Raw genomic sequence first — 25,006 nt, 5'->3', positions numbered from 1 at the left:
GTTTAGGGCTTACTTTTTTATTCAAGAAAACATTAAAGGATGCTCCTGGGTCTGTTTTAGGAGGTGATGCAGGATTACCGAGATGAGGTCAAGGACTTCTTTGCAGTTGACAAACAGCTGGCATCAGAGCTTGAGTATGACATGAAGAAGTACCAGGAACAGCTGGTCCAGGAGCAGGAGCTAGCAAGACATGCAGATGTGGCCGGGACGGCTGGAGGCGCCGAGGCGGCACCTGTGGCACAGGTAGGTGTGGGGCCCGCTGCACTGTGACCAGACGGTCCAGTCTGCTGTCTGCTACCAGTCTGTCGTTTGTCTAGCACCTCTCAAAATCTCCATCGTCAGAGGTTAGTCAGCCCGAAGGCATCGAGAGTGCTGCTTGTTTGCCACTGCCTTGTGCCTTTCTGTCTGTGATGGATTTACTGTGCGCCAGACCTCCCTTCCACGAGGATGTGGTGCAGGAAACGAGCCTGGCAGCAGCAGTGGCTGGTGACTATAGATCCCAGGTCTGCCAGAGTGTCCGTGTGTTCGCATGTTCCCCCAGCACTCCCTCTTTAGAGCAGATCGGCACACGGCCATTTCTAGGAGTAGCTGCTGCTCGCTCACTGTCTGAGGAATGCAGGCAGGTCTCCTGTAGGAAGGACCCATGAGCGCAAAGTGGCATACCCCTTTTCCTCTTCTGCCATGCCACAGCATCTACAAGTGGCAGCTTTCTCATAGAATTCTGTTTCTGAAAAGGAAATTCAACTTACCCAGGGTTGATATGGCTTCAGAGTACATTACTTATGGACTTGCTCATAGTATGTGAAGATTCTATTCCAATAAAAGTGTTAAAATGGAGAAAGGGAACAGCTTGTACACTGTCGGTAGGGATGGAAAGTAGAACAGCCACTATGGAGAACAGTATAGAGGTTCCTAAAAAACTGAAAGTAGAGGTACCATATGAGCCAGCAGCCTCGCTGCTGACCGTATAGTCGAAAGAGAGGAAATCAGGATGTCGAAGACATACCTGCACTCCCATGTTTATTGCAGCACCGTTCACAATAGCAAAATTTGGAGACAAATGTCCATCAGTGGATGAATGGATAAAGAAAATGGGGTGCATATATACAATGGAGTACGTTTCATCTATAAATAGTGAAATCTTTCATCTGTTGCGACATGGATGAACCTGGAAGACATTATATTAAGTGAAATGAGCCAAACACACAAAGACGAAGATCGTATGTTCTCATTCATAGATGTGAGCCAAAAAGGTTGATCTCAGGGAGTTAAGAGAGTGGATGTTTAGTGATTACCAGAGGCTGGGAAGGGGTGGGAGAAGGGGGATGAAGAGAAGTTGGTTAATGGGTACCAAAATACAGTTAGATAGAAGAAATAAGTTCAGTATTCAGTACAGTGGAGAAATTACGGTTTAACAATTTACCGTATATTTCAAAGTAGATAGAAGAATTGGAATGTTCCCAACACAAAGAAAAGATACTCATGTTTGAGGTGATGGAGATCCCAGTTACCCTGATTTGATCATTACATTGTACACATGTATCAAAATCTCACATGGACCCCTAAGCCATGTACAACTATCAAATATCAATTTGTAAAAACTTAAAAAGTATTAGAATGTACATACTCTTTATCTTCTCTACCAGGTTGCCCTGTGTTTAGAAACAGTGCCAGTTCCTGCTGGCCAAGAAAACCCCACCATGTCACCTGCCATGAGCCAGCCCTGCACACCCAGGGCAAGCGCTGGCCATGTACCAGTATCATCTCCTACACCCGAAACTGGGCCGTTGCAGAGGTTGCTGCCCAAAGCCAGGTAAAGAGCCCCTGGAGGCCACATCAGGGCTGGTTCTCTGTGGCGATGTTCTCAGAGGCATCCCTGCCATTCCCACCAAGCATGGGCAGGAAAGTCATTGTCATTGTCTGGCCTGCCACCCCGCTCCACACTCTGCCCTGGGAGGTTTGAATGAGGGTGGTGAGGGATGTGCCAGCGAGGAGGCACGCGGGGACACAGTGCAGCACTGTCACCTCCGCATGGCCTGCAGTGAGAAAGTCAGCGGCTGTGGCTGTTCTCCACAGGCCCGTGTCCCTGAGCACCATTGCAATCCTGAATTCTGTCAAGAAAGCCGTGGAGTCAAAGAGCAGGCACCGGAGTCGGAGCTTAGGAGTGCTGCCTTTCACTTTAAATTCGGGAAGCCCAGAAAAAACGTGCGGCCACGGTAAGCCTTAGGTTTGGTGCCAGACACAGTAGAGCATTTACAGATGAAAACACAGAACAAGCTACTTCTCCTTCCGTTCAAAGTGGTGTGTTTTCTTATCTTTAAAACAAATACCATTAATTGGGCTTTTAGGATCATGGGTCGTAAAACAATGCTTACTTATTCTAGGAGATTAGGAAAATAGAGTGAAATACGAAACTCACCCATAGCAGTGAGGCATTCCTTCCTGCAGCCATTCTGTTCCTCTCACACACACGTGTTTTGTTTGGTTTATGGAATTGTGAGGTGTGTGTGCATTGTTTTATGACCTGTTTCCCTGCATACTTAGGTGCGATGTAGTAGACAGCTTGCGTGAACTGTTCTTTCAGACCTTTGCTTTCAGTGGCTGTATAGCATTGTGTCTGTGGAAATAACTTATTTATTACTATCCTGTTCTTTGAAATGTTGATTTTCAATTTTTTCCTATAAATATTGTCACAGTAAACATCCTTGTACATATAGCCTTATATGTATGTAATCCTTGGGATTAATTCCCAGCAGTCAAAGGCCATGGATATTTTAAAACTTTGGAGAGGGTCAAACTGTCCTCTGTCACTCATGCCAAGTTAGACTCTTTTATTTTTTTTTAATGCAATGAGAATGGACATTTTTTCTCATGTTTATCATTTATTTGTATTTCTTCCTGAATTGTCTCTTTATAAGAAAATTTTAAACACTAGCGATTTTGACTTTATGTCTTGCAGGTGTGTTTTCTCATGTGGTTGTTTTGCTCTTCGTTATTGTTTGGGGGTATTTCTCGACAGCTGCAACTTTTCTGTTCTAGTGTCTTCATACAGTCTGGAGCAAGAGTCGAATGGCACGATTGAACACGTGACCAAGCGGGCCGTCAGCACCCCTGAGAGTGAGTAACGGATCGGAATATGCGGGCTTCTCCGCAGTCTCCTGCAGTCGCGATGTGTTTGCTAGAGTTGTAGTAAAACTCCTTCCGGTGCAGGATAGTCCTGATGGTCAAAACCGTGAGTGCATTGCTGAGGTGGAATGTTTCACGGTGACCACGGTTGCTTGAGCCGTGAGCACTGACCAAGTGTGTCGTTCCAGTGTTGTTCCATTCAGTCAAACACCACAGTGGCCCGCGGGCCCCTGTGGGGCAGACAATGCCGTTGAGGCACAGGTAGGTCAGGTGACTGACCCAGTGGTGCGTTCTGGAGGTGGCCCTCCGTGTCTCTGGGCTGTCCGGGTGCACTGGGCGCTGCTGGGTGGCCCTGCTCCCAGGGCGGGCAGACGTCAGCACCAGCAGGTACCACACGTGCTCTGCAACTGCCAAGACCAGGGACCCGGGGACCCCTGCTCAGAGCCCGTGTCTCATTCCCCTCCATGTTTTTTCCTACTGTTTGTACTTTTCCTTTTATTTCAAAACAGGTGAGTTAGGAGAGTCGAGTATTCTTTTCCTATTATCTTGTGTGATAGCTTCATATTGTCTCAAACCTCATAAAAACCATTATTTTGAGAAAACTCTTACAGGAAGAAGAAATGCTTCCTGTCCCAAATCTGTGGAGTAGTGGCCAGGCCCTGCTGCCATGTCCCTGTGTGCCCCTCACTCTGCACCCAGCTGTGCACAGTGCCCTCGGCAAGCTGCATCCAGCCCCACTCATCCCTGGCCATTCCACTCCTCACTGTTTCCACAGACCACAGTGCCTGGAACCTGGGAGGTGTCAGAGATCTCCTCTCAGAGACTTCTGGGAGGGCAGAGCTGGGCGCTGAGCCCAGGCCTTCTGATCCCACCTCTCGTGCCTTTTCTCCAGCCTGTCTCCCAGTCCTGACCGCAGCAGGGGAAGATGAGAGCGTGCTAAGGTGCTCTTCCTGGTAACAGAGCAGCAAGCTGTCCTGCTGTTCGTTTAGTCACTGCTTCAGTCAGCTCATGTGTATGGAGCACCTGCTGTGTTCTAGCTACTTGCTTGTTTGGTTCTGTCACACTGATGCTGTGATCTCTTAGAATAGTTAACAGGTTAGAGGTAATTTTCATCCAAGTCCGCCTTTGAAGGGAGTTTATCCCACCCCCACCCTCAGACGACAACTGAATCATGACGGCATTGGTCATTAAAGGCAGTGGGTAATTTGGGACCCTGCGTCATGGACAGGTGCGATGTTCTGTGTTCGATGTTCCTGGCTCAAGGGCGCCAAGAGCTTCTGTTTTGGCAGTGAGGTGCCATATGCTGAAGAAACGGGGAGAGTGCATCTCATTTTAGTTGTGCTCATCCTGTGAGTCCCTGATGTCAGCGTTGGGTTGCTTCCTAGCAGCCCGTGTTTCTCCACAGGGCAGCCTGGCGTGGAGGGTTCCTGCCGCCCTCATTGGCATGTGTGGAGCCACGCTTTGTGCTGGAAATCAGGCGCCCGGTGTCATGGAGTTGGTAGAGTAGTTGTTCTTGCTCTAGGCTCTTGGACATAATATTCCTGTTGATGCGGTCTCTGTCCATCTCTCTTTATACTGAACCAGGAAGAAATGCTTGGAGGTCTCCTATTAGCTCTCCTTCCTGGGAGAATTGTTAGATAGCTTAAAAGCACTCCGTTCTGTTTTCTCTGTGGTTTATACGTCCAGATTCTTTTGGCAACTCTTAGTTTAGGTGGAGGTGACTGTCAGGAAGTGTCTCAGCTCTTCAAAGCTGGCAGGAAAGATGCCACCCAGTTCAGCACCAATTCACAGTGGCTTTGCTAAATGGAAATGAAAATTACTCAATTTTCAGAGTTAGGATTTTAACTGAAAATCTGTGGGGGTTTTAGCAAGTCCCTGTTACTGTTATCATTCGGGTGGCACAGACGCTGCTGCCTTTGATTCTACGCACAGTGCATGGGGGATGTCAGAGCCCCCGCACCCGGGCTTCTGTAAAGATGGGAGACTGATTTCCTGGAGTGCACATGGGCTTCCAAACAGGAAGAGCGGTGTGTGTGGAAGGAAGGGAGTTTCATGTGGCAGCACAAGGAGAGACTTCACAGAAACAGAATAGGCAGATCTAGCAGTGATGAGGGATTCTCTACCATTGTCTGTTAATGACACTCAAGCCGCCATCAGCTACACAGCTGCAGTGCGCTGACGAGCTTCAAAATGTAAACAGGAAGACACAGTCCGTACTCAAGACAGCGTGTGGAGAACGGGGAGAGCTCTGAAGCTGCCTCCTGGCGTGTGCTTGCAGAAAGGCAGCAGGTTCAGTGGCACCAGCAAGCAGCTGCCCAGCCCGTGCTGTTCCCGGGAGTGTGCTGGTGGCAGCTCATGCACTGGGTACAGCACCACCCAGGAGGGGCGAGCCTGCACCACCCAGGACTCCACGATAGGGTGGCGTGTGTCGACAGATGGGGCCGGGGGCGCAGAGGAGCATCATGTGCAGACAGGGCCTGCTGAGGAAACGGATGCAGGACGGTGGACGTGTGTGTGCACGCGTGCACCTGAGCGTAACAGGGAAGTCTGTAAAGGCAGCTTGGGACCAGCTGAGACTGAGGGTGGACTTTAGGCTCTCCTAGGAACACAGCGATCGAGGTGTCTTAAAGCAGGGCAGTAAATTTACCAGCTTCTTGATTAAACATAACTCCAGGGATGATACTGCTAATGACAGTGGCTGCTAACATCTCTTGAGCACTGCCCTTGCAACCAGCACCATGCTAAGCACTCAACGTAGATAACCTCATGTAGTCCTGGCAGCCCCCCAGTGAGGTAGCTGTTTTTATACCCACTTAAGAGATGAAGAAACCTGAGGGTCTCAGAGCAGCTCACACAGCTGGTAAGACACCGAGCCAGAATTCACACCCAAGCTGCGGTGGAATCTGCTCCTAAACTGTTCTCCTGTTCCTGAGGGCAAACTGGAGGGGGTTTGTCGAGGGTGGGCGCCATGCAAAATCAAGGGCGAGGGGTGAGGTGGACTGAGCCGCTCCCAGTGTGGCACGACGGGACAGGATGAGGTGGCGACTGGGGGTAGAAGGGACAGGACTTGGCTGCTGATTCCATGTGGAGGAGCTGCTCACGGTGCCACGTTTCCAGCTCGCATGGTGCATTCACTGGCTGGAGACTAGCAGGCACACGTGGAAGTGCAGAGGCAAGGAGTTGAAGTGTCCTCGGGGAACCTGGGTGAGCCACAGTAGGAAGTGTAGTAAGTGGGACAGGGCGGTCACTGGGACAGGGGCGACGATGGAAGACAGGGTGGGAGGGAAGCCACAGGCTTGAACAGTGAGGCCCAGGAACCAGCCGAGTGCCTAAGGAGGGCTGCGGTCAGAGAAGGGGGTCAGAGAGACAGAAAGGGGCATCCCCAGGAGGGCCCTCAACACTGCCAGGCCCTGGGACAGGGTCCAATGGAGGTCTGAGGGCCGCCACTGGGACACTGATGTGGACACCGTGCCTACGTCCCACGGACAACTAGAGCACAGACCTCCGACATAGCACGCGGTTTTCACTCAGTGGTGTCTCCCCTTTATGCAGAGAGCATCAGTGACGTCACGTTTGGAGCAGGGGTCAGTTACATCGGGACACCACGGACTCCTTCGTCAGCCAAAGGCAAGTTCTTGGTTTCCTTCTGGGCTGATGTATGCACTGCCTTTGAGGTTCTGGGAAAACTGAATGTGTGTGTTTGACTCCCTTTTAGAGAAAACCGAAGCCCGGAGTCAAGGAAATGACATCTTATGTTTATCATTGCCTGATAAACCGTAAGTTTAGCAGTGTTCCTTTTGAGGTGGATGTTTTTGTCAGGGTTTTTCTGAGTTCCAGAATGACTGCATATGCCCTTTCCCTAGGCCCCCACAGCCTCAGCAGTGGAATGTGAGGTCTCCTGCCAGGAATAAAGACACTCCAGCCTGCAGCAGGAGGTCCCTCCGAAAGACCCCTCTGAAAACAGCCAACTAAACAGCGCATCCCACCAGTGTCCAGGCAGGCAGGAGCCCTTGAGGAAGCAGCCTCGTGTCCTCCGTGTGGAAAGGCAGCTGGGTCACTTCCCGCAGTCCTTGGGCAGCGCTTTGCTGTGGAACACGAGAGCTCCTCCTCAGGGGCCTGGCACTCACCTTCTATTCTGCATGATGTGTATGGTTAAACACTGTAAAATAATAGAGATGTGCCAGACTTAGATTCTTACCCTAAGCCTAATCTGTTTAATATTGTAACTTTATTCCACTGGAAAGTGTCAAGCCCATTCAGATAAGCTATAATCTGGTCTTTAAGGGACACAACTTTAATACTGCAGCTTTCTTTTATATAAATCAAGCCTCTGTTAACTTGTTTGAATTCCTTATAGTACATATTTTCCCATCTGTAATGACAAAATTTTGATTCTGATATTTTTTCTATTATTTATAGTTGCAAATTTTTTAAAAAAGTGTACAGCTTTCTAAAAGTAATAAAGGTTTAGCATAAATACAGCTTTCCAGCAGTCAATAGAATTTCTCTGTTTTTAGAACAGAGCTCTTATTGGTAATCAATCATTTTAATTTTACATAAAGCATGTTAGAGGAATGAAACCAAATCTTTCCTATTATTAGAAAAAAAATGATTGTCTTGAAGGGCAGTTCATCTGCGCCCATGTGGAGGCGGTGTGCCTTCCATAACAGACATAAACAGCATCCCTGCTTGGGAAAAAATGGCTTTGCAGCCCTCCCCAGAGCAGCACTGCCGATTTGTGCAGCCCTCTGGTAAGGGCTGCTCCCATGATGGGGAACAGCTTGAGTCTCTTCTGTTAGCACTATTGGGTAAACTTAACGCTATTTTTGTTCGAGAATATCCAGAAAGAAATGCAGTTGGTTTGTTTTTTGATCCCAGTATTACAAAAGCAAAAGTACAAAGTGATTATGTGCGTTGGTTGGTTTGGGGTTGGGATGTCACTGAGCTCTGCCCACTGCTATCCCGAGTGGGAACCGCAACACAGGTGGACTCGGTGGTGGAGAAGCGCAGCACCGCTCTCGAGCGCACAGGCTGCCCTCCTGCCCAGGCACTGACTTCCCTGGTGGATGGGCGACAGCATTTTTAGTGTGCATGCCTAACCACTGAAATGCTAGGAAGAGGAGACAAACCCAACATAAGAGTAAACAAGAAAGAATGAAGCAATGTTTGGGTTTTTTTGAAGCTTTTATAAATGAGGTTAAACAAATACCAAACTACAGGTGTGTTAGTACAAGTCTGTAATATCTATGTACAGCAACATCCATCCAAAGGCAGAATCACAGCCTCATATCAGCCTTGAGTCTTGAGTCACATTCATATCTATCTTAAAATACACGAGTATTCCTTTTCTGTCTAGTCTCAGTTACAGGCAACTACTTCCCAGACTCCACTTTCACTTCTACTTTTTCAGACCTGGTTCCCATGGCACTAGTGTAGAAGGTTTTAGGGTATAAGAAGAGGGGGCAATAAGGCTACCCTATCACTATGACAACCCAGAAGGAGGCTGGAGTGTTAATCCCCGACGCTGAGGGTGGGGAGCCATCCCTCTCTACCAAGGTGGCAATGATGGAGGGAACTTGCATGCTAAGCATCCAGGATGCCACGCAGCAGACACCAGGGAGCACTGAGCCACTGCTGGAGCATTTCCTGCCTCTGCCAGGCGGCCTGCGGCAAAGTGTTTCACATAACTAAAAAAAGTCAACACAGTCTCATGTATGCAATTAAAAAAAAGCTGTCAAAGTATAAAAAAGCCGAGACACTGGAAGCTGAAAGACAAGGTGAGCAGTGAGAGCCATTCTCCAGGCACACAGTGGAGGGCTCCTGAGTGGCTCCTTGCTTTACAGCACTTCAGTCCTGAGTCCACGGCAGGGCAGGGCATGTGAGGCTGAGAACACCTGCTCTTGAGAACACAGGCTTCTGAGTGATGTTTCTAATGTCCCCCCACAAATGGGAGCAGTGTCTCCGGCAGATGAAAAATTTAAAGTCAAAATTAGAAAACTGCTTTTGATTCGGGCGTTTCACTTTCCTCCCCGCCAGGCCTTTCACCTGGCTGCTCCACCTGACATTCTTCAAAAGGCTGGACTGGCCGCCAGTCCATAATGGTTTGTTTTGAAATGAGACAGAACCTGTGGCGTCTGGGTGCTTTCTCTGTGGCAAAGAGGAACAGTGGGATCCATTTTCTTTTAAAAATATTATTGTACTTGATAGACTTGATTTCACAATTGCCTTTGGCCTTAGAGCGTCTTAAATAATTAAACAAACTTAAAAAAAAAATAGCATTGGAGGCTCTATTTTGTGAGCCATCCATAACCAAAAAGAGGTCTGTTAGGGGAGCCCAAAGCTGGGACACCACATGGAAGACACCAGTGTCCCTGGAGTGCCCACCTGACAGCTGTGCTGGATGAAGCAAGGGCCACGTGAGGAAAGCTCACTGGGGCACAGCCACTGCCAGGGCTCAACGATGGCAGGGGCGCCTGGCGCAACCCCAGGAGCTGACTGCTGTCTGTGTATGTACATCTGAGGGCTTCTGGGTGGCCTCTGGGTACAGACTGTCCTAGTCATCTCAGGAAGAGGCAGTTCAAAGCTAACCTGAGAGGTTTCTTTTGAAGAGATGCAAACTGATTTCGACATTGCTCAACTGGAATTTTTAAAGGTTTCCTAAGCAACGATGGTCTGATGTGTAGACAGCATAAGTTCCCTTGTGAAAAAGGCTAAAACTTGTGTGAGAAAAGGAACATCGCAGTAAACTTCCATGAGAGGATTCCTTGGGTAAAATACTCTTAATTATTGATATTTTCCAATTTAACACTAGTAGCTTGGAACTTCTACCTTAAGTTGAACTTTTTTTAAAAAAATAGGTTATTTAACATTGTATGACAATATATTTACAGTTTAAATAGAAATTTTCTTTTCAATAATCAAAATACATCCTTAGCAAAAATTTAGATGTAAAATTTTATAAAATAAACAAGACCCATAGAAAAGCATATTTCAGTACCATTTCAGACTTAGCCTAAGACGAAGGTTTTCCTTAAATCCTGACACCCTGTTGGACAAGCAGGGTTCCTCAGGCAAGAACCCTCTTCCAGCAACCAATTTACCTTCCTGATTTTGGTGGTTTTTACAAAATGCTGATCCAAAAAGCTTCTCCACAATGGACACTGCAACACCAATCAGCAGAGCCTTTAAGAAGAAACTGCGGTGGCGTCTGTGGGCCGATGAAGTAAGGCTGCTGCGTACGAAGCCTTTTCTGGGTTCCCGCCGGGATGCGCTGCTGGTGCTGCCTGGCCACCTTGCCATCTCACATGGTGCTGTCCTGGCCGCTGAACGACCAGTGGTGAACACGCTGGCTTCACAGGGCCCAGCACAGGGGCACTTATGTGAGCAAGCTCTTTCAGACCACCCTAATACTCGTGTGGGAATCAGGCCAGAAACAGGTTGGGAACCCAACTCAGTGAACGCACCCAGTTTCTCTTCCTTGTGGTTACATTTACCGGGACCATCTTGAGGAAAATTCTTTTATTCATGTGGCTTGTTAGAGTAAGAAGAGTAGTGGTCAACTTTGGCCAAAACGAAAAGCTGAATGAGTGTCTAGCTCTGTCCAGGTGCATCAGCTCTCGCTGCCTTGACAGGAGTTTCTAGTAGAGGTATGTGCATGTGCGCTCTCAGCCACACTGCGGGTCTCAGATCACAAACGATGACTTGTGTCTGAAGTCGCCCTGCAAAGCCAACACAAAGTTAGAGCCATCAAGGGGCCTGGTGGCAAGAAGGGAAAAACACGGAGTACATCTAACATGGGCTAAATACAAATGGAATAATCATTCTTAAAAAGTACCATCACTAGCGCTTGCAAAGCACAAATCCCCTTAGTGTGTGTGTGTGTGTGTGTGTGTGTGTGTGTTACTGTGAAGGGGCTGAGGAGCTCAGGAGCTGCACAATCGCTCAGAAATCTTCCTAGGAGACCCGTGTGGTTTCCAAGGAGGAATGCTGTTTTCCCTGCTGGGTGCACCTAGGTTTCCAGGTTTACTAAATGATTACCTCCTCGTCAGTGCGGATGTAGTTAACTCCATCTGGTTTCCCTGGGTTCTTGTAACTGTGAAGGAGAAGACAGCAGTTTAGCAACAGGGTTGTCATATTATTGCCAGCTTGAACTTTCCTTTTTTCACATAAGGCAGGCTCACCTTTCTCCATCCTGTTTATTGTTGATGAAGTAGCCACGTCTGTATGCACAGCAGATCCCCAACGTGATCAGGGCCAGTACAGCAAGGACAACCAGAACCCCCCCAATAATTCCGCCAATGTTCAGGTCATCTGAAGAAAAGGAGGTTTGGTGGAAGCCATGATACACACTGTCTGTTCTTTAAAAAGGCCCTGACCCTGCTGTGCCTCCTTCCTTCACCCCAAACCCACTTGCCCCCTGCCCCCTCAGGCCTACCCCAGCTAGAAGAGAGAACACTTACAATCTTTCTAGCCTAGAACATATAGGACACCATAACTCCTAACTTCACATGTGGAAAGTACTGAGACTTCTACAGTTGAAATGCAGTTACACTGAAAACTGTATTAAAGTGGGCTTGGCACTGTAGGCTTAAAAATCCTCTGGCTGAACGAACGCCTGGGATTACTTATGGAGGAAATGGTTATGAGGACAAGGTTAGCAGCCAGGATCCCAAGAAGAAAAGAATCCCTCATTTCCAGGGCCTCCCTTTGTTGTAGATTGCTGTGGGGAAGAAAGTTAGTTTCAAGCCTTATTTAAGTAAAGAATCTGTCTCAAAAAACAAACAAAAAAGTAAAGAATCCTAGACAAGAACTAGAGCTTTGTCTCTGCCGGCTGCCTGACCTCCGATCTGTAAGCCCTCTGAGAGGAAACCCCTGGAACCCTTTTGTCTATACACTGGGCAAAGGCCCTGGGTCACCTTCACATGGGGCTCTGGCAGCCATTCCTTCAAGCAAGCAATACATGGAAAACTATGCAGGGAATTTATCAACAAGAGCCAAGTAACTTGGAAGTTTTAAAAAATCTCCTTTATCCTAGTGTATTGGTTCTCAAATATGAATGTACACTTAAAAATCAACTTGCAGGTTGGGCGCGGTGGCTCACGCCTGTAATCCCAGCACTTTGGGAGGCCAAGGCGGGCAGATCACGAGGTCAGGAGATTCGAGACCATCCTGACTAAGGTGGTGAAACCCCGTCTCTACTAAAAATACAAAAAATTAGCTGAGCGTGGTGGCGGATGCCTGTAGTCCCAGCTACTCGGGAGACTGAGGCAGGAGAAAGGTGTGAACCTGGGAGGCAGAGCTTGCAGTGAGCCGAGAATGCGCCACTGCACTCTAGCCTGGGTGACAGAGTGAGACTCCGTCTCAAAAAAAAAAAAAAATGAAAGTAAACTTGCAATCGATTTTTTTTTTTTTTTTTTTTTTTTTTTTTTTTGAGACAGAGTCTTGCTCCGTCACCCAGGCTGAAGTGCTGTGGTGCAATCTCGGCGCACTGCAACCTCTGCCTCCTGGGTTCAACGGATTCTCCTGCCTCAGCCTCCCAAGTTACTGGGACTACAGGCGCCTGCCACCACACCAGGCTAATTTTTGTATTTTTAGTAGACACAGAGTTTTGGCATGTTGGCCAGGCTGGTCTCGAACTCCTGACCTCAGGTGATCCACCCGCCTCAGCCTCCCAAAGTGCTAGGACTATAGTGTGAGCCACCATGCCTGGCCATGCAATTTTGATGTTAAAATGTCAATTCCCAAGTTTCATCACTAAAAAGTCAATAGGCTAAAGTAGGTCTGGGGCAAAACTGCCGGAGAAAACAACCCCAGAGCAGAGTTTCTCAAACGCGACAGATGAGAAGAATCCTTCGGAACGCTTGTCTAACACAGACATTTCTAGCATGTCTGAGCGGGGCTCGAATCTGTGTGTGAAACAGTGGTCCCAAATGGTTATCACCAGGCAGTTTTGGAAAACGCTGCTCTGAGGAGAGCTCCAAATAGGGAGGAGGGAGGGATTCCAAAAATGCTCCTGGCCAGGCACAGTGGCTCATGCCTGTTAATCCCAGCACCTGGGGAGGCCGAGGCAGGAGGATTGCTTGAGGCCAGGAGTTTGAGACCAGCCTGGGCAACACAGTGAGACCCCGTATCTACAAAAAATAAAATCAGCCGAGCATGGTGGCGTGTGCCTGTTGTCCCAGCTACTCAGGAGACTGAGGTGGGAGAATGGCTTGAAGTCTGGGTTTGAGGATGCAGTGACCTGTGACTGCACCACTGCACTCCAGCCTGGGCAACAAAGCAAGACCCTGGTTTTTTTTGTTTTTTGTTTTGTTTTGTTTTGTTTTGTTTTTCAGACGGAGTCTCCTGTCACCCAGGCTGGAGTGTGTTGTTTTTTTTGTTTTTTGTTTTTTTTTTTAAGAAAAAAAAAAAAAGCTCCCCAAGTGATTTGGACACATCCTATCTGCCCCCATCCTCCTCTCAATACCCCTCCGTTAGGGGAACCAGAGCCCTGAGATAATATTACTCTAGGGGCTAAAGCTTTGTCTGCAGGTAAAATTACTAGGGCTAAAACTCTGTCAGTTTTCTACAAAATGGTTATAACTGGATAAATTTCTGGAGACCTGACACCACCTTACATTTTGATAATTCTATCAATTACCAAAGAATGGAGTTTACTAAACTTGCAGTGGAAGTTATAAGGCTGGCCACGTTCCCAACCCAGCAGATCCCAGAAGGCTTTGTTTTGAGGACCTGCTTATCTGGGCTCGGCTTCTCAGCCTTCCCTTCACTGTCCAGTGGGTTCTGGTGGATCTAGTCAGCTCCAGAAGAAAGCTAACCCATGGCAGAAGAGTTCTCTAAGCTGACGGTATAATATTAAATTAAAATGTTCTATTCACTTCCCAGTCTTGCGATGAAACCTTTTCAAAAAAGAAACTCACAGACTTCCATCTCCTGCTCCTCACACCTGGCTGAGCCTGCGTCATTGGAAGCAATGCAGTAGTACTGCCCAGAGTCGTCCTTGTGAACAGCAGTGAACACCTGTTTCAGGGAATGACAAGTAAATAACTGGACCTATCACGGGGCCGACTTCTGAGAGCACATCCAGCTGGGTCCAGAACTAGGTCGACACCTGCTCGCTTGCTTTCGGCTTCCCCGTGGCTTCCCCAGCACTGTGCGTGTTCCTCCCTGACCCACTCCCTGATAACTGCCCGAGAGCTCCCCGACAACCAATCCCCTTGGGACTGGAGACACCGAAGCCTGGCAACATCTGAAATGTGAGGTGGAGCCTTGCTTTTATTCTGGTAAAGGGGCTCTTCAATGATGACTGCTCCTGGGGCAACATTTTGGCAAAACGAACACAGAGGACCCTATTATAATCTGTCTGATGACTACGTGGAGCTGGATGGTCCACAGATCAGAAGGTACCTCCCAGGAGAGAACTATGTGCAGTAAAAGCCCGGCGTGGTTTGCTGTCCAGGTCACTTCGTCCTCTAGCGCATGACCAATCTGTTTCCTCTCCTCCCCCACCTCCCACCACTACCACTGGGTTATTTTGAAACAAATTCCAAACACCTTTTATCCATAAATACTTCAGTATCTCTACAAGACTGTAAAAAATCGTAACCACAATACCTTCATCATGCCTACAGCAATTAACAGTTGCTTAACAGATCATCAAATACCAGCTAGTAATCGAATCTCCCCAATTGTCTAATGACTTTTACAGTTGATTATCCGATCAGGGCCCTAGTAACATTTGCTTAATATCCCTCTTCAGTCTCAATCTACGGTTTCTTTCTCTTCCTTACTTTACCCCCTAAGAATGTACTTGTTTATAAAAGGAAGAAGGGTCATTTTTCCTGTAGAATCCCTACCATTCTGGATTTTTGGCTCCTGTCTTATCAAGAAGTTTCAGTATCTCTCCTAATAATTCTTCTTTTCACAATAAGCATCTCCTGCCCCAACAAAGATATCTCCATCCTCACCTCTTAGAAGAGATCTTACCAGAGTGCCTGTTTCAGAGTTTAGGTGGAAAGAAGAATTGCGAAATCTGGGATTGGCTCTGGAATCCGTGGGCAGCGGCACATCGTTGCGATACCAGCTGTAGTGAGGCCGGGGGTGGCCCTCACTCTCCTGGCAGTGCAGTGTTGCCATCTTGCCTACTGGTACAGCCTTTGGCACTCTACAGACAGGGGTCACTGGCTTCACTGTGGGGAAAAAAGGGGATGGTGTTTAAGATCTCAGCGACAGGGCTGTATTCTTATTAAAGCCCACAAGAAATCAGCTCCAAAGACAAGAAAGCCAGTCGAGGGGCTCCCGTGCCACTGCTGTTCCCAGGATCATGCTACAGACTGACCAGCCACCGCTGCATCCTGCCCTCCCGTATGTTAATGCGCCTCCTCTAGCTGGTGGAAGGAAGTGACAGGAACTTCACTTCCCTTCTCACCATCTACCCCAACTCAGGCAGTCTCAGCTCTCAGCAGTTCTCCCCTCCCTAAGCCATGTGAAGCCCTGAGGGATACAGTTTTGGAAGGAAATCTTGCATCCTATGGCTACAGACTCATGAGGCCTGAAAATGGTGGCCATGTCTCCGCTTCGCATGCGCTCCTACCTTGCACAGTTAACTCAATCACAATCTCATCAATTTCCTTGCGGTCATTTCGAGCAACAACCTCACAGCGATAAAGGGCTGAGTCTCTCCGTGTCACATTCCAGATCTTCAGGGATGTCTTCCCCAGTATTTCTGCACGACCTGCCAAGTCTCCTACAAAAAAAACATGCGGCACTAAAAAACTCTTTAAAGAAATCTTTGCCACTTGAAGAGGGTGGTTTCTGGGGCCAGCACTGGATGCCACAGCAAGGAAGCCTGCAGATCAATTTTTATTTCTATTCCCGAGTACAGAAGTGAACTCTCTGAGGACAGGAACCCTGACCTATTCCTATCTGTAACCTAAACACCAAAAATAGTTCCTGGTGTGCAAGACGCACTCATTACCATGTGTCTCTGTCATTAAAGCCAGGAACCTCACCTTCTCCTCCTCATTTCCAGGAAGGACTGCCCATGAATAGAAAAAAACACTAGAAAAACAACCAATGTTTCATAAATGATGCTGAGATAACTTGATATCCACCTGCAAACACATGAAGTTGAACGTCTCTCTCACTCCACATACAACAAAGACCTAACACAGGAGTTAAAACTATAAAACTCTTAGAAAAATGCATAAATCCCTCATGACCCTGGATCGGGCAGTGACTTCTTAGATATGACACCAAAGCACAAGCACACACTAAAAACAGTTATACCAGACTTCATCAAAATTCAAAGGACAAAGGCAGGTGAAAACACAATCCACACAATGGGAGAAATACCTGCAAATCGTATATCCAACCTAGCATCCAGAATAAGTAAAGAATTTACACTTCAGTAAGAAACAGACAACCTAATTTAAAAACTGGACATGAGGGTGGGTGCAGTGGTGCACACATATAGTCTCAGCTACTCAGAAGGCTGAGGTGGGAGGATTATTTGAGCCTAGGAATTCATGTCCAGCCTGTGCAACACAGTGAGATCCTGTTTCTAGAAAAAAAATCTTTTTAAATGGACATAAAATTTGAACAGACATTTCTCCAAAGAAAATACACAAATAAGACCCTCAACATCATTAGGCACCAGGAAATGCAAATCAAATCCATAAGCCGTCACTTCAGACCCACTAAGATGGCTAGAACTTTAAAAGTCGGACAGTAACAAGTGTTGGTAAGGATGTGGAAGAATACACTGCTGGTAGGAATGTAAAATCGTAAAGTAGCTTCGAAAAACACTCTGTCAGTTTTTTAAAAAACTAAACATGCAACTACTATAAGACTCAGCAGTTGTACTCTTGGTCATTTATCCCAGAGAAATGAAAACTTAGGTTCACACAAAAACCTATACACAAATATTGATAGCAGCATTATTGATAATAGCCAAAAAGTGGACACAACTCAAATGTCCATCAATAGAATGGATAAAATAATGTGGTATATCTGCAATGGAACATTATTCAGCCATAAAAAGAAATGAAGTACGGACACACACTGCAACACAGATGAACCTTGAAAACAGGATGCTGAGTGAAAGACGTCAGCCATGAAAGACTACAATTTCTATCCAGTGTCCAGAACAGGCAAATCCACAGAGACAGAAAGTGGAATCAGAGCTGCCACGGATGCGGGAGGAGGACTGACTGCTGCTGGGTACAGGGTTTCTTTGTGGGATGATGAAAATGTTCTGGAATTTGATAGTGCTGATGGTTGCACAACTATGTGAATATACTAAAAACCCCTGAATTGCACACTTTAAAAGGATGAGACCTATGCAGTACGAATTACAGCTCAATAAAAAAAGATTTTAAACATAAGACATAATAACACTTTCAAAGAAGCAGGAAGAACCTGGAAAACAACAAATAGGGGAAGGAGTTAGGAAAACACAACACAAAGAGTAGCAACTACTCATCACTCAACCCGACACCTGCTGACGAGGACATGAAGGGCTCGCCATAATACACTAAATCAGCACACTAAAGGATGCTTCCTGTGGAGCACAGACATTGGCAACAACATTTTCGAATAGGAAGCTTTGTTATACAGCCACCCATCAGTGGAGGATTCCAACCTCTACCATGTGAGAAAAGAGTAAATAAACCCCACCAGGGTGCTTTTGGTGCAGCCCTGCACTGAGGCGAGGGAAGAGGGCAAGCACAGCTGCATCCTCCCGGAGCCCCGGCATTCTGTGTGGGAAACCGTCTCCCTCGGCCTCCCCATCCCTGTGGCTAAGAGCAAAATGTTTAATCCCCAGAAAAGGAAAGTTCTTTAAAGAATTTCTCACCTGGTTCCTCTGATGCTCTAAACTATATGCTCAGGGTTTAGCAGGGTCAGCCTGAGTAGCCACAGAAAACAGATGTGTTCCGAGAAGAACATTTCCATCACTCCAAAAATAAGAGGCGAGAAGGGACTTCACGTGAGTGGGAATCAAAACTCTTTTAAGGAGACTCAGGCTCCCGGTGACATTGAGAACCCAAAGCAAGACTGTGTTGGAGCTGCTTCCACAAATCCCTCTCAACTCTCAACTTCTCTGAGGACTCCACAGGCTGCGGCTGATGCACGAGCCTGCATGTGTACCTCCTGCAGCTCCTGCCCTCCTGTCAGAAAAAGGGTGCCATCCTCCTCTCCAGCCACCTGCCTGCCTCCCTCTGTGCCCCTTGGCACAGCCAAGCCCCAGCAGGCCTCCCCTCAAATCTCTCTCCCTGCCTGCACCCCAGCTTGGGGCCCCCCGCCAGCCCTCTCCCGGACTCTGCAGAAGGCCTCTGACTTGGGCCTCTGCTCTGAGTTGTGCCGCCTCCAATCTCTTCTCTACAGCAGCCACTTCAGTCTTCTGAAACGTAGATGCAGCCATGGCACCTCCCCTGAGAGCCTCACAGCGGGCCCTCAGATACCGCCCATGCTCGCCTGGCATTCAGTGCAGTCTGCCTGGCCAGGCAACCTCTCCAGCCCCTCTCCTCCCTCTCTCCCTGTCCATGTACCGGCAACAGTGGGGAACTTGCAGTCTTTCCAGCAGCCAGTCCGTCCGTTGCTTCTGCGTCTCCACACACAGCATTCTCTCCTGACCACCACCTCCCTCCACACCATCTTGCCCGCTAACCAGCCACCCTTCACACCGCACCCAGAGAGGCCACTCTGGGGAGCCTTCCCTGACCACCATCCTCCCACCCGGGAGGATGTCACTTCAGGGTACCCCGTGCGTTCTCCCCATTGGCAACCCCAGCACCAAGCCAGAAACACAGTGGGTGGCTCAGTCAATTTGTGCTGTGCCCTCGTGTGCTGTGCCCTCGTGTGCTGTGCCCGTGTGCTGTGCCCTCGTGTGCTGTGCCCTTGTGTGCTGTGCCCTTGTGTGCTGTGCCCTCGTGTGCTGTGCCCTTGTATGCCCTCGTGTGCTGTGCCCGTGTGCTGTGCCCTCGTGTGCTGTGCCCTCGTGTGCTGTGCCCTCGTGTGCTGTGCCCGTGTGCTGTGCCCTCGTGTGCTGTGCTCGTGTGTGCTGTGCCCTCGTGTGTGCTGTGCCCGTGTGCTGTGCCCTCGTGTGTGCTGTGCCTGTGTGCTGTGCCCTCGTGTGCTGTGCCCGTGTGCTGTGCCCGTGTGCTGTGCCCTCGTGTGTGCTGTGCCTGTGTGCTGTGCCCGTGTGTGCTGTGCCCTCGTGTGCTGTGCCCATGTGTGCTGTGCCCTCGTGTGCTGTGCCCATGTGTGCTGTGCCCTCGTGTGCTGTGCCCGTGTGTGCTGTGCCCTCATGTGCTGTGCCCTCGTGTGCCCTTGCTGAAACATACGGTCCTTCTCATTCACTCACCTGCATCACTCACATCAGGATCACGAGAAGACGGCCTAGGAAAATGTTCACTTTGATTCCCCAAAGAGATGGGGCTGTGAGCAGATTAAGATCCTGGCTAACGAACTGCACTTGTTGATGCTGGGTGACAGGTACAGGGAGGCTTGATATACCATTTGCATTACTTTTGCGTATGTTTAAAATTTTCCATAATTATAAATCTTTAAGAAAAAAAAATGGTCCTAGCTACAGATGCGGGTTACCAGTCTGAGGTAAGTTTCTGGCCAAGAGTGCACACCCAGGTCTATGGACAGAGGAAAGGTCAGGCAAGAGGACTACAGGATCATACCCTGAATTTTGTTGTCAAAAAACACATATGTGGTTTGTTCATCTTGAATTTTCTTCCACTCAATCCTGGGGTCACTTGTCTGCGAATCCGTAATGATGCAAGACAGTTCCACACCTAACGCAAAGAAGAAAAAGAGCTCTCAGTGAATGTGGAGTGCTTCTAGGTTCAGCTGCACCCAGACCCTGCAAGCTCTAATTCAAGAGTCCTTTCACGCAGATTAAAAACCTAGCCAACTCCACACTCCAAGAGACTTTGAGAAAGGATTTTTTGCCAGAAAAACAATAAAGATAATTAGCAAGGATTTTACTACATAGTGTACCCCCTCCCTTAAACACCCTGCTTGTATATAAGACATTTCTCGGCCAGGCGCAGTGGCTCACACCTGTAATCTTGGCACTTTGGGAGGCCAAGGAGGGCGGATCACCTGAGGTCAGGAGTTTGAGACCAGCCAGGCCAAACATGGCAAAGCCCCGTACAAAAATCAGCTGGGCATGGTGGCGGGTGCCTGTAATCTCAGCTACTCAGGAGGCTGAGGCAGGAGAGTTGCTTGAACAAGGGAGGCAGAGGCCGCAGTGAGCCGAGATTGCGCCACTGCACTCCACCCTGGGCAACAACAGCGAGACTCCATCTCAAAAAAAAAAAAAAAAAAAAGAAGGAAAAAAGAAATTTCTTTGTTGTGTGATCACAAAGCCAGGCAGGAGTGCGATGGCAGCTGACGGGAAACCACACAGGGCTCGCTGCGGCCTGCTGATGCCATGCTTCATGGGCCTGTGCACCGCAGGGCAGCCCCCCCGGAACATCTCCTTGGCACACTACGGAGATGGATGTGTCCTGAGTTGGCTGCAAGACACCAAATGTCCAGTAGGTGGTGCCCATTATCCTAGGCATTTCCCTTGTACTTACTTTCAAATTCCTGTACCACTGGGGTTCGATTGCTGGATTTGAGATTTACAGCCCCTATCAGGCAGCCTGAAGAAGAAAGAAAAGTAAAATCAGAAACAGTGTATCTCAAACGGCAGAGGAACCTTGCACTGAGGTCAGGTTTTCCCGTCTGCATAGGCTATGGTTACTAACCACAGAGGATGGAAAAATATTCCACAATAAAGTCTCTTAGGTAAGCCAAGTTAACTGCTTTCTCTCTCACATCTGACCTTCACTGGAAGGAGCCAAGGGAAAGAGAAGAGTTCTAAGAATTCCTTCTCCTTTTTGGTCCCAGAACAAAGCCCTCAGAGCTTTAAAGCCTTTGTCTAAGCATTTCCTATTAACCCTTCGACACCTCTCCTCCCAGACCTGCCTAGGCCTTCTGCCCTTCCTCCCTCCATCTTCCCCTCTTCCCCAGGCTTCCAATCCTGCACAGGCACCCTCAGTGGCACGTGATACGGGCCAGACTCTTGGGCTGGAGCTCTCCCCTTCGGGACGGCATCAACACTGTCTGGGTATGGTTATCAACTAGCTAAGGGTCCACCTCGCTGTATGAGCAACCCGGTGGTTCCAGTCCACGAAGAAGTTTTCACCGGTCTTTGTTGAAATGAGAAAAATAATAATATAACACAGTAATTTCCATGAAGCTAAATTTATATCACTGATGAAAGCAAGATAACTACTTGCATGGCAATCCCTTTCAAAACTAGCATCTGATTCCTTATGGGTTTGGGCAAACATCAGAAACCTGTTTACCACGGTCTCAAAATTTCTCAACTAATCTTGGAGAGAAGACCAAATAGGTACGTGGACTACCTACAAAATATTATTGTTCAGCTGCCATGCCTCTAATAAAATATGCTACCCCCAAAGAAGGCCTTCATACAGAACACCCTGATGAAGGTCTCTGGGTCCTGGCTTATGATAACCGCTAAAGAAAATGACAGAGCAACTCTGCTCCAAGCTGCTTTAACTCCTTGCATATTGGGCAGCCTCACACAGCCCGTTCGTTTCCTTTATCTTCCTTAATGGCCCAGCTACATGGATCTTTTCTTTCTAAATAGTCAGATTTCACTAATTCTAGCAAAAGCCCTAAAGAATAATCTAATAAAAAGGGATGGAAAAAGAAGTATAATATACCTGAATTGCTACTGGTTCCTCAAACACTTGTACAAAAAGCTATAGAACAAAGGACAAGTGAAGATAATTTTATTTTGTTTGGATAACCATGGCTACTCCCTCTGGAAGCCAGAAATACATCCCATGCACGTGCAGCCCTTTCTACTTCCCCTTCAAAATGAAAGCTCCCAGTGATGCATTAGTAAAGAATAATATATGAGGCTCTGAGTCTCTACCAAGGCCACACAGGTTCCTTCTAAGGAAAGTGACCATGAACATTTCTTTCAGTATGATCACCATGACTTAGATGAGACACCACCACTGGCTATACGGGACTATGACCAGAGATCAGCTCTGGCCCAAAGACCATCAAGGACCTGAGAGGTGAGTGAGGACAGCACTGCTCACCTGGATGATGACTGGACAACCCAATCACATCTTTTCTCTTAAGAAGTATGAAGCCAAGAGAAGTAAGAAAATGGGAGAGCTTATAGTCTAGAGAAATAGAAGTACATTATAAGGAGATATAGGCTGATTGGTCAAAATGGTGGAAATACTAGAGTTGGTAACAACAGGTGAACTAGAGGACATAAAAGGTAAATGGTGTTTAATTTTCACGAAGGCCAACTCAGATATGTGTCTTTATAATAAACTTGGAAGGTAAACTAAACCAATTTCTTTCTTACAACCTCAAAGAAGCTAAATAATGGCAATCATCACTTCTTTTATCCCTCTGCATTATGGCAAAGAAATGAACGCTTTATACTTTTTTTTTTTTTTTTTTTTTTTTTTTGAGATGGAGTCTCGCTCTGTCGCCCAGGCTGGAGTGCAGTGGTGCGATCTCGGCTCACTGCAAGCTCCGCCTCTCGGGTTCACGCCATTCTCCTGCCTCAGCCTCCCAAGTAGCTGGGACTACAGGCACCTGCCACCACGCCCGGCTAATTTTTTGTATTTTTAGTAGAGACGGGGTTTCACCGTGTTAGCCAGGATGGTCTCGATCTCCTGACCTCATGATCTGCCCGCCTTGGCCTCCCAAAGTGCTGGGATTACAGGCGTAAGCCACTGCGCCCGGCCTCTTTATACTTCTTAACAAAGCCTGGCCTGACCACTCTCTTGTTCAACTATCCTAGGTGAGTTTCACAAGCAGCTTTGTATTTTATTTTTCATGAACTACACATGAGACTTAAATACAGGTAGCTTTTTATGCCAATCCTAGAAGGCAGTATGTCCCAGGAAGACTCCAGAGTAGAGGACCACTACAAGTCATGTAAAGTTCTAGCTTAAATGACTATCTGAAATAGCAAGCTGAGAGTCCTTCCTCAGAATTCTCCTTCTATTTCCAAATAATCCTTAAATTTACTAATACTCTAGGAACTCCTTTCTTGCCCATCCCCAACAGACCAAGGTGCCACTTTAAAATGTAGTAGTAACTGTATAAAAGAATGGTAGTGTGAGGATTGGAAGGCACAAATCTAACACGTGAAGACATCGTAACTCATCCAGAATCCTGCCCAATGCCTGGGGATAAGATTCTGACAGAACTCGGCCGGGCGCGGTGGCTCACGCTTGTAATCCCAGCACTTTGGGAGGCCGAGGCGGGCGGATCACGAGGTCAGGAGATCGAGACCACTGAGAAACCCCATCTCTACTAAAAATACAAAAAAATTAGCCGGGCGTGGTGGCGGGCGCCTGTAGTCCCAGCTACTCGGGAGGCTGAGGCAGGAGAACGGCGGGAACCCGGGAGGTGGAGTTTGCAGTGAGCCGAGATCGCGCCACTGCACTCCAGCCTGGGTGACAGGGCGAGACTCCGTCTCAAAAAAAAAAAAAAAAAAAAAAAGATTCTGACAGAACTACTTAGGAGATGGGTTCTGGGAGTCCACTTGCAGCAGTGGCTGCCGAAGTTTAATTGTGTACACACTGAATCCGGTGCTACAGGAATACTCATACTGAAGTTACATTATTTAAGACTGAGCAAAGGGTTTTCTGGAAGGCGGAAAAAGGAAAATTGCTAATTTGTCAAATGCTGTTATTCCTATTCAATTTCCTGTCTATTTTGGCCTGTCCATCATACTCTAAGCTCTCTGGGAGATTCCATTCATTCAGCAGTTTTTGTTTTGTTTTTTGAGACAGTTTCACTCTTGTCACCCAGGCTGGAGTGCAATGGTGTGATCTCGGCTCAATGCAACCTCTACCTCCCAGGTTCAAACAATTCTCCTCTCTCAGCCTCCCAAGTAGCTGGGATTACAGGTGCCTGCCACCACATCTGGCTAAGTTTTGCATTTTTAGTAAAGATGGGGTTTCACCACGTTGGCCAGACTGGTCTCGAACTCCTGATCTCAGGTGATCTACCTCCCTCGGCCTCCCAAAGTGCTAGAATTACAGGGGTGAGCCACTGCACCTGGCCATTCAACAGCTTTTATTTATCTCTTATTATGTACTAGATACCTGTCTAGATATTAGGGCTAATACATGAATAAGATAGATAAAAACCTATTAGCCAGGCATCACACCTGTAATCCCAGCTACTCAGTAGGCTGACACAGGAAAATCACTTGAACCCAGGAGGTGGGGGTTACAGCGAGCTGAGATCAGGCCACTGCACTCCAGCCTGGGTGACAGAGTGAGACTCCATCTCAAAAAAAGAAAAAAAAAAAAAAAGAATAGATAAAAATCTGTGCTCTCATGGAGCTAACATTTTAGGATTAAAAAAATACCATATTTATTCATCTTTATTACATATTACATTTCAATATTTGATTGCAAAACTTATTACAAAGCTAGAGTGATCAAAACAGTGTGGGGTCCCCCCACAGCATAAAGATAGACATGCAGATCAAAGGAATAGAACAGAAAGCCCAGAAATAAATCCTTGCATATATGGTCAAATGATTTTCCACAAGGATGCCAAAATCATTTAATGGAGAAAGGACAACCTTTCAACAATGGTGCTGGGAAAACTGGATATCCACATACAAAATGATGAAGTTAGACCGTTATATTAAGTCAAATACAGAAATTAGCTTAAAACATATAAAACACCTAAATTTAAGAGCTAAAACTATTAAATTTAAGAGCTAAAACTATAAAATTTTGGAAGAACACAGAGAGAAACATCTTCATGATGCTGGGTTAGGCAATGATTTGATATG

General features: G+C 47.4%; 2 protein-coding genes across 4 annotated transcripts in view; one reads left to right on the top strand and one right to left on the bottom strand.

Annotated features, from left to right (window-relative positions):
• The window catches only part of NCAPD3 (non-SMC condensin II complex subunit D3), a 71,062-nt gene extending 61,008 nt beyond the window's left edge, over nt 1–10,054 (top strand). Inside the window, exons 29-35 of one of the 3 annotated variants that reach the window (XM_055273826.2) lie at nt 61–243; nt 1,647–1,813; nt 2,077–2,216; nt 3,040–3,117; nt 6,679–6,753; nt 6,842–6,902; nt 7,032–7,607. In XM_055273826.2, the coding sequence (XP_055129801.1) occupies nt 61–243; nt 1,647–1,813; nt 2,077–2,216; nt 3,040–3,117; nt 6,679–6,753; nt 6,842–6,902; nt 7,032–7,098 (771 nt within the window). In that variant the 3' untranslated portion in view covers nt 7,099–7,607. Of the gene's footprint in view, nt 1–60; nt 244–1,646; nt 1,814–2,076; nt 2,217–3,039; nt 3,118–6,678; nt 6,754–6,841; nt 6,903–6,989; nt 7,608–9,445 lie in introns of those variants that run through there. The other 2 variants (XM_055273825.2, XM_055273827.2) reach the window with 2 other exon arrangements.
• The window catches only part of JAM3 (junctional adhesion molecule 3), an 80,464-nt gene continuing 63,749 nt past the window's right edge, over nt 8,292–25,006 (bottom strand). The window contains 8 exon segments of the mRNA XM_055273828.2: nt 8,292–10,844; nt 11,164–11,218; nt 11,307–11,436; nt 14,046–14,145; nt 15,112–15,314; nt 15,719–15,871; nt 19,818–19,931; nt 20,721–20,786. Of these exon segments, the coding sequence (XP_055129803.1) occupies nt 10,809–10,844; nt 11,164–11,218; nt 11,307–11,436; nt 14,046–14,145; nt 15,112–15,314; nt 15,719–15,871; nt 19,818–19,931; nt 20,721–20,786 (857 nt within the window). The 3' untranslated portion in view covers nt 8,292–10,808.

Source organism: Symphalangus syndactylus, chromosome 3, assembly GCF_028878055.3.
Source record: "Symphalangus syndactylus isolate Jambi chromosome 3, NHGRI_mSymSyn1-v2.1_pri, whole genome shotgun sequence".
Lineage (NCBI taxonomy): Eukaryota > Metazoa > Chordata > Mammalia > Primates > Hylobatidae > Symphalangus > Symphalangus syndactylus.
Note: the sequence above shows the minus strand (reverse complement) of the source record. Positions and strands in the feature narration are given on the sequence as shown.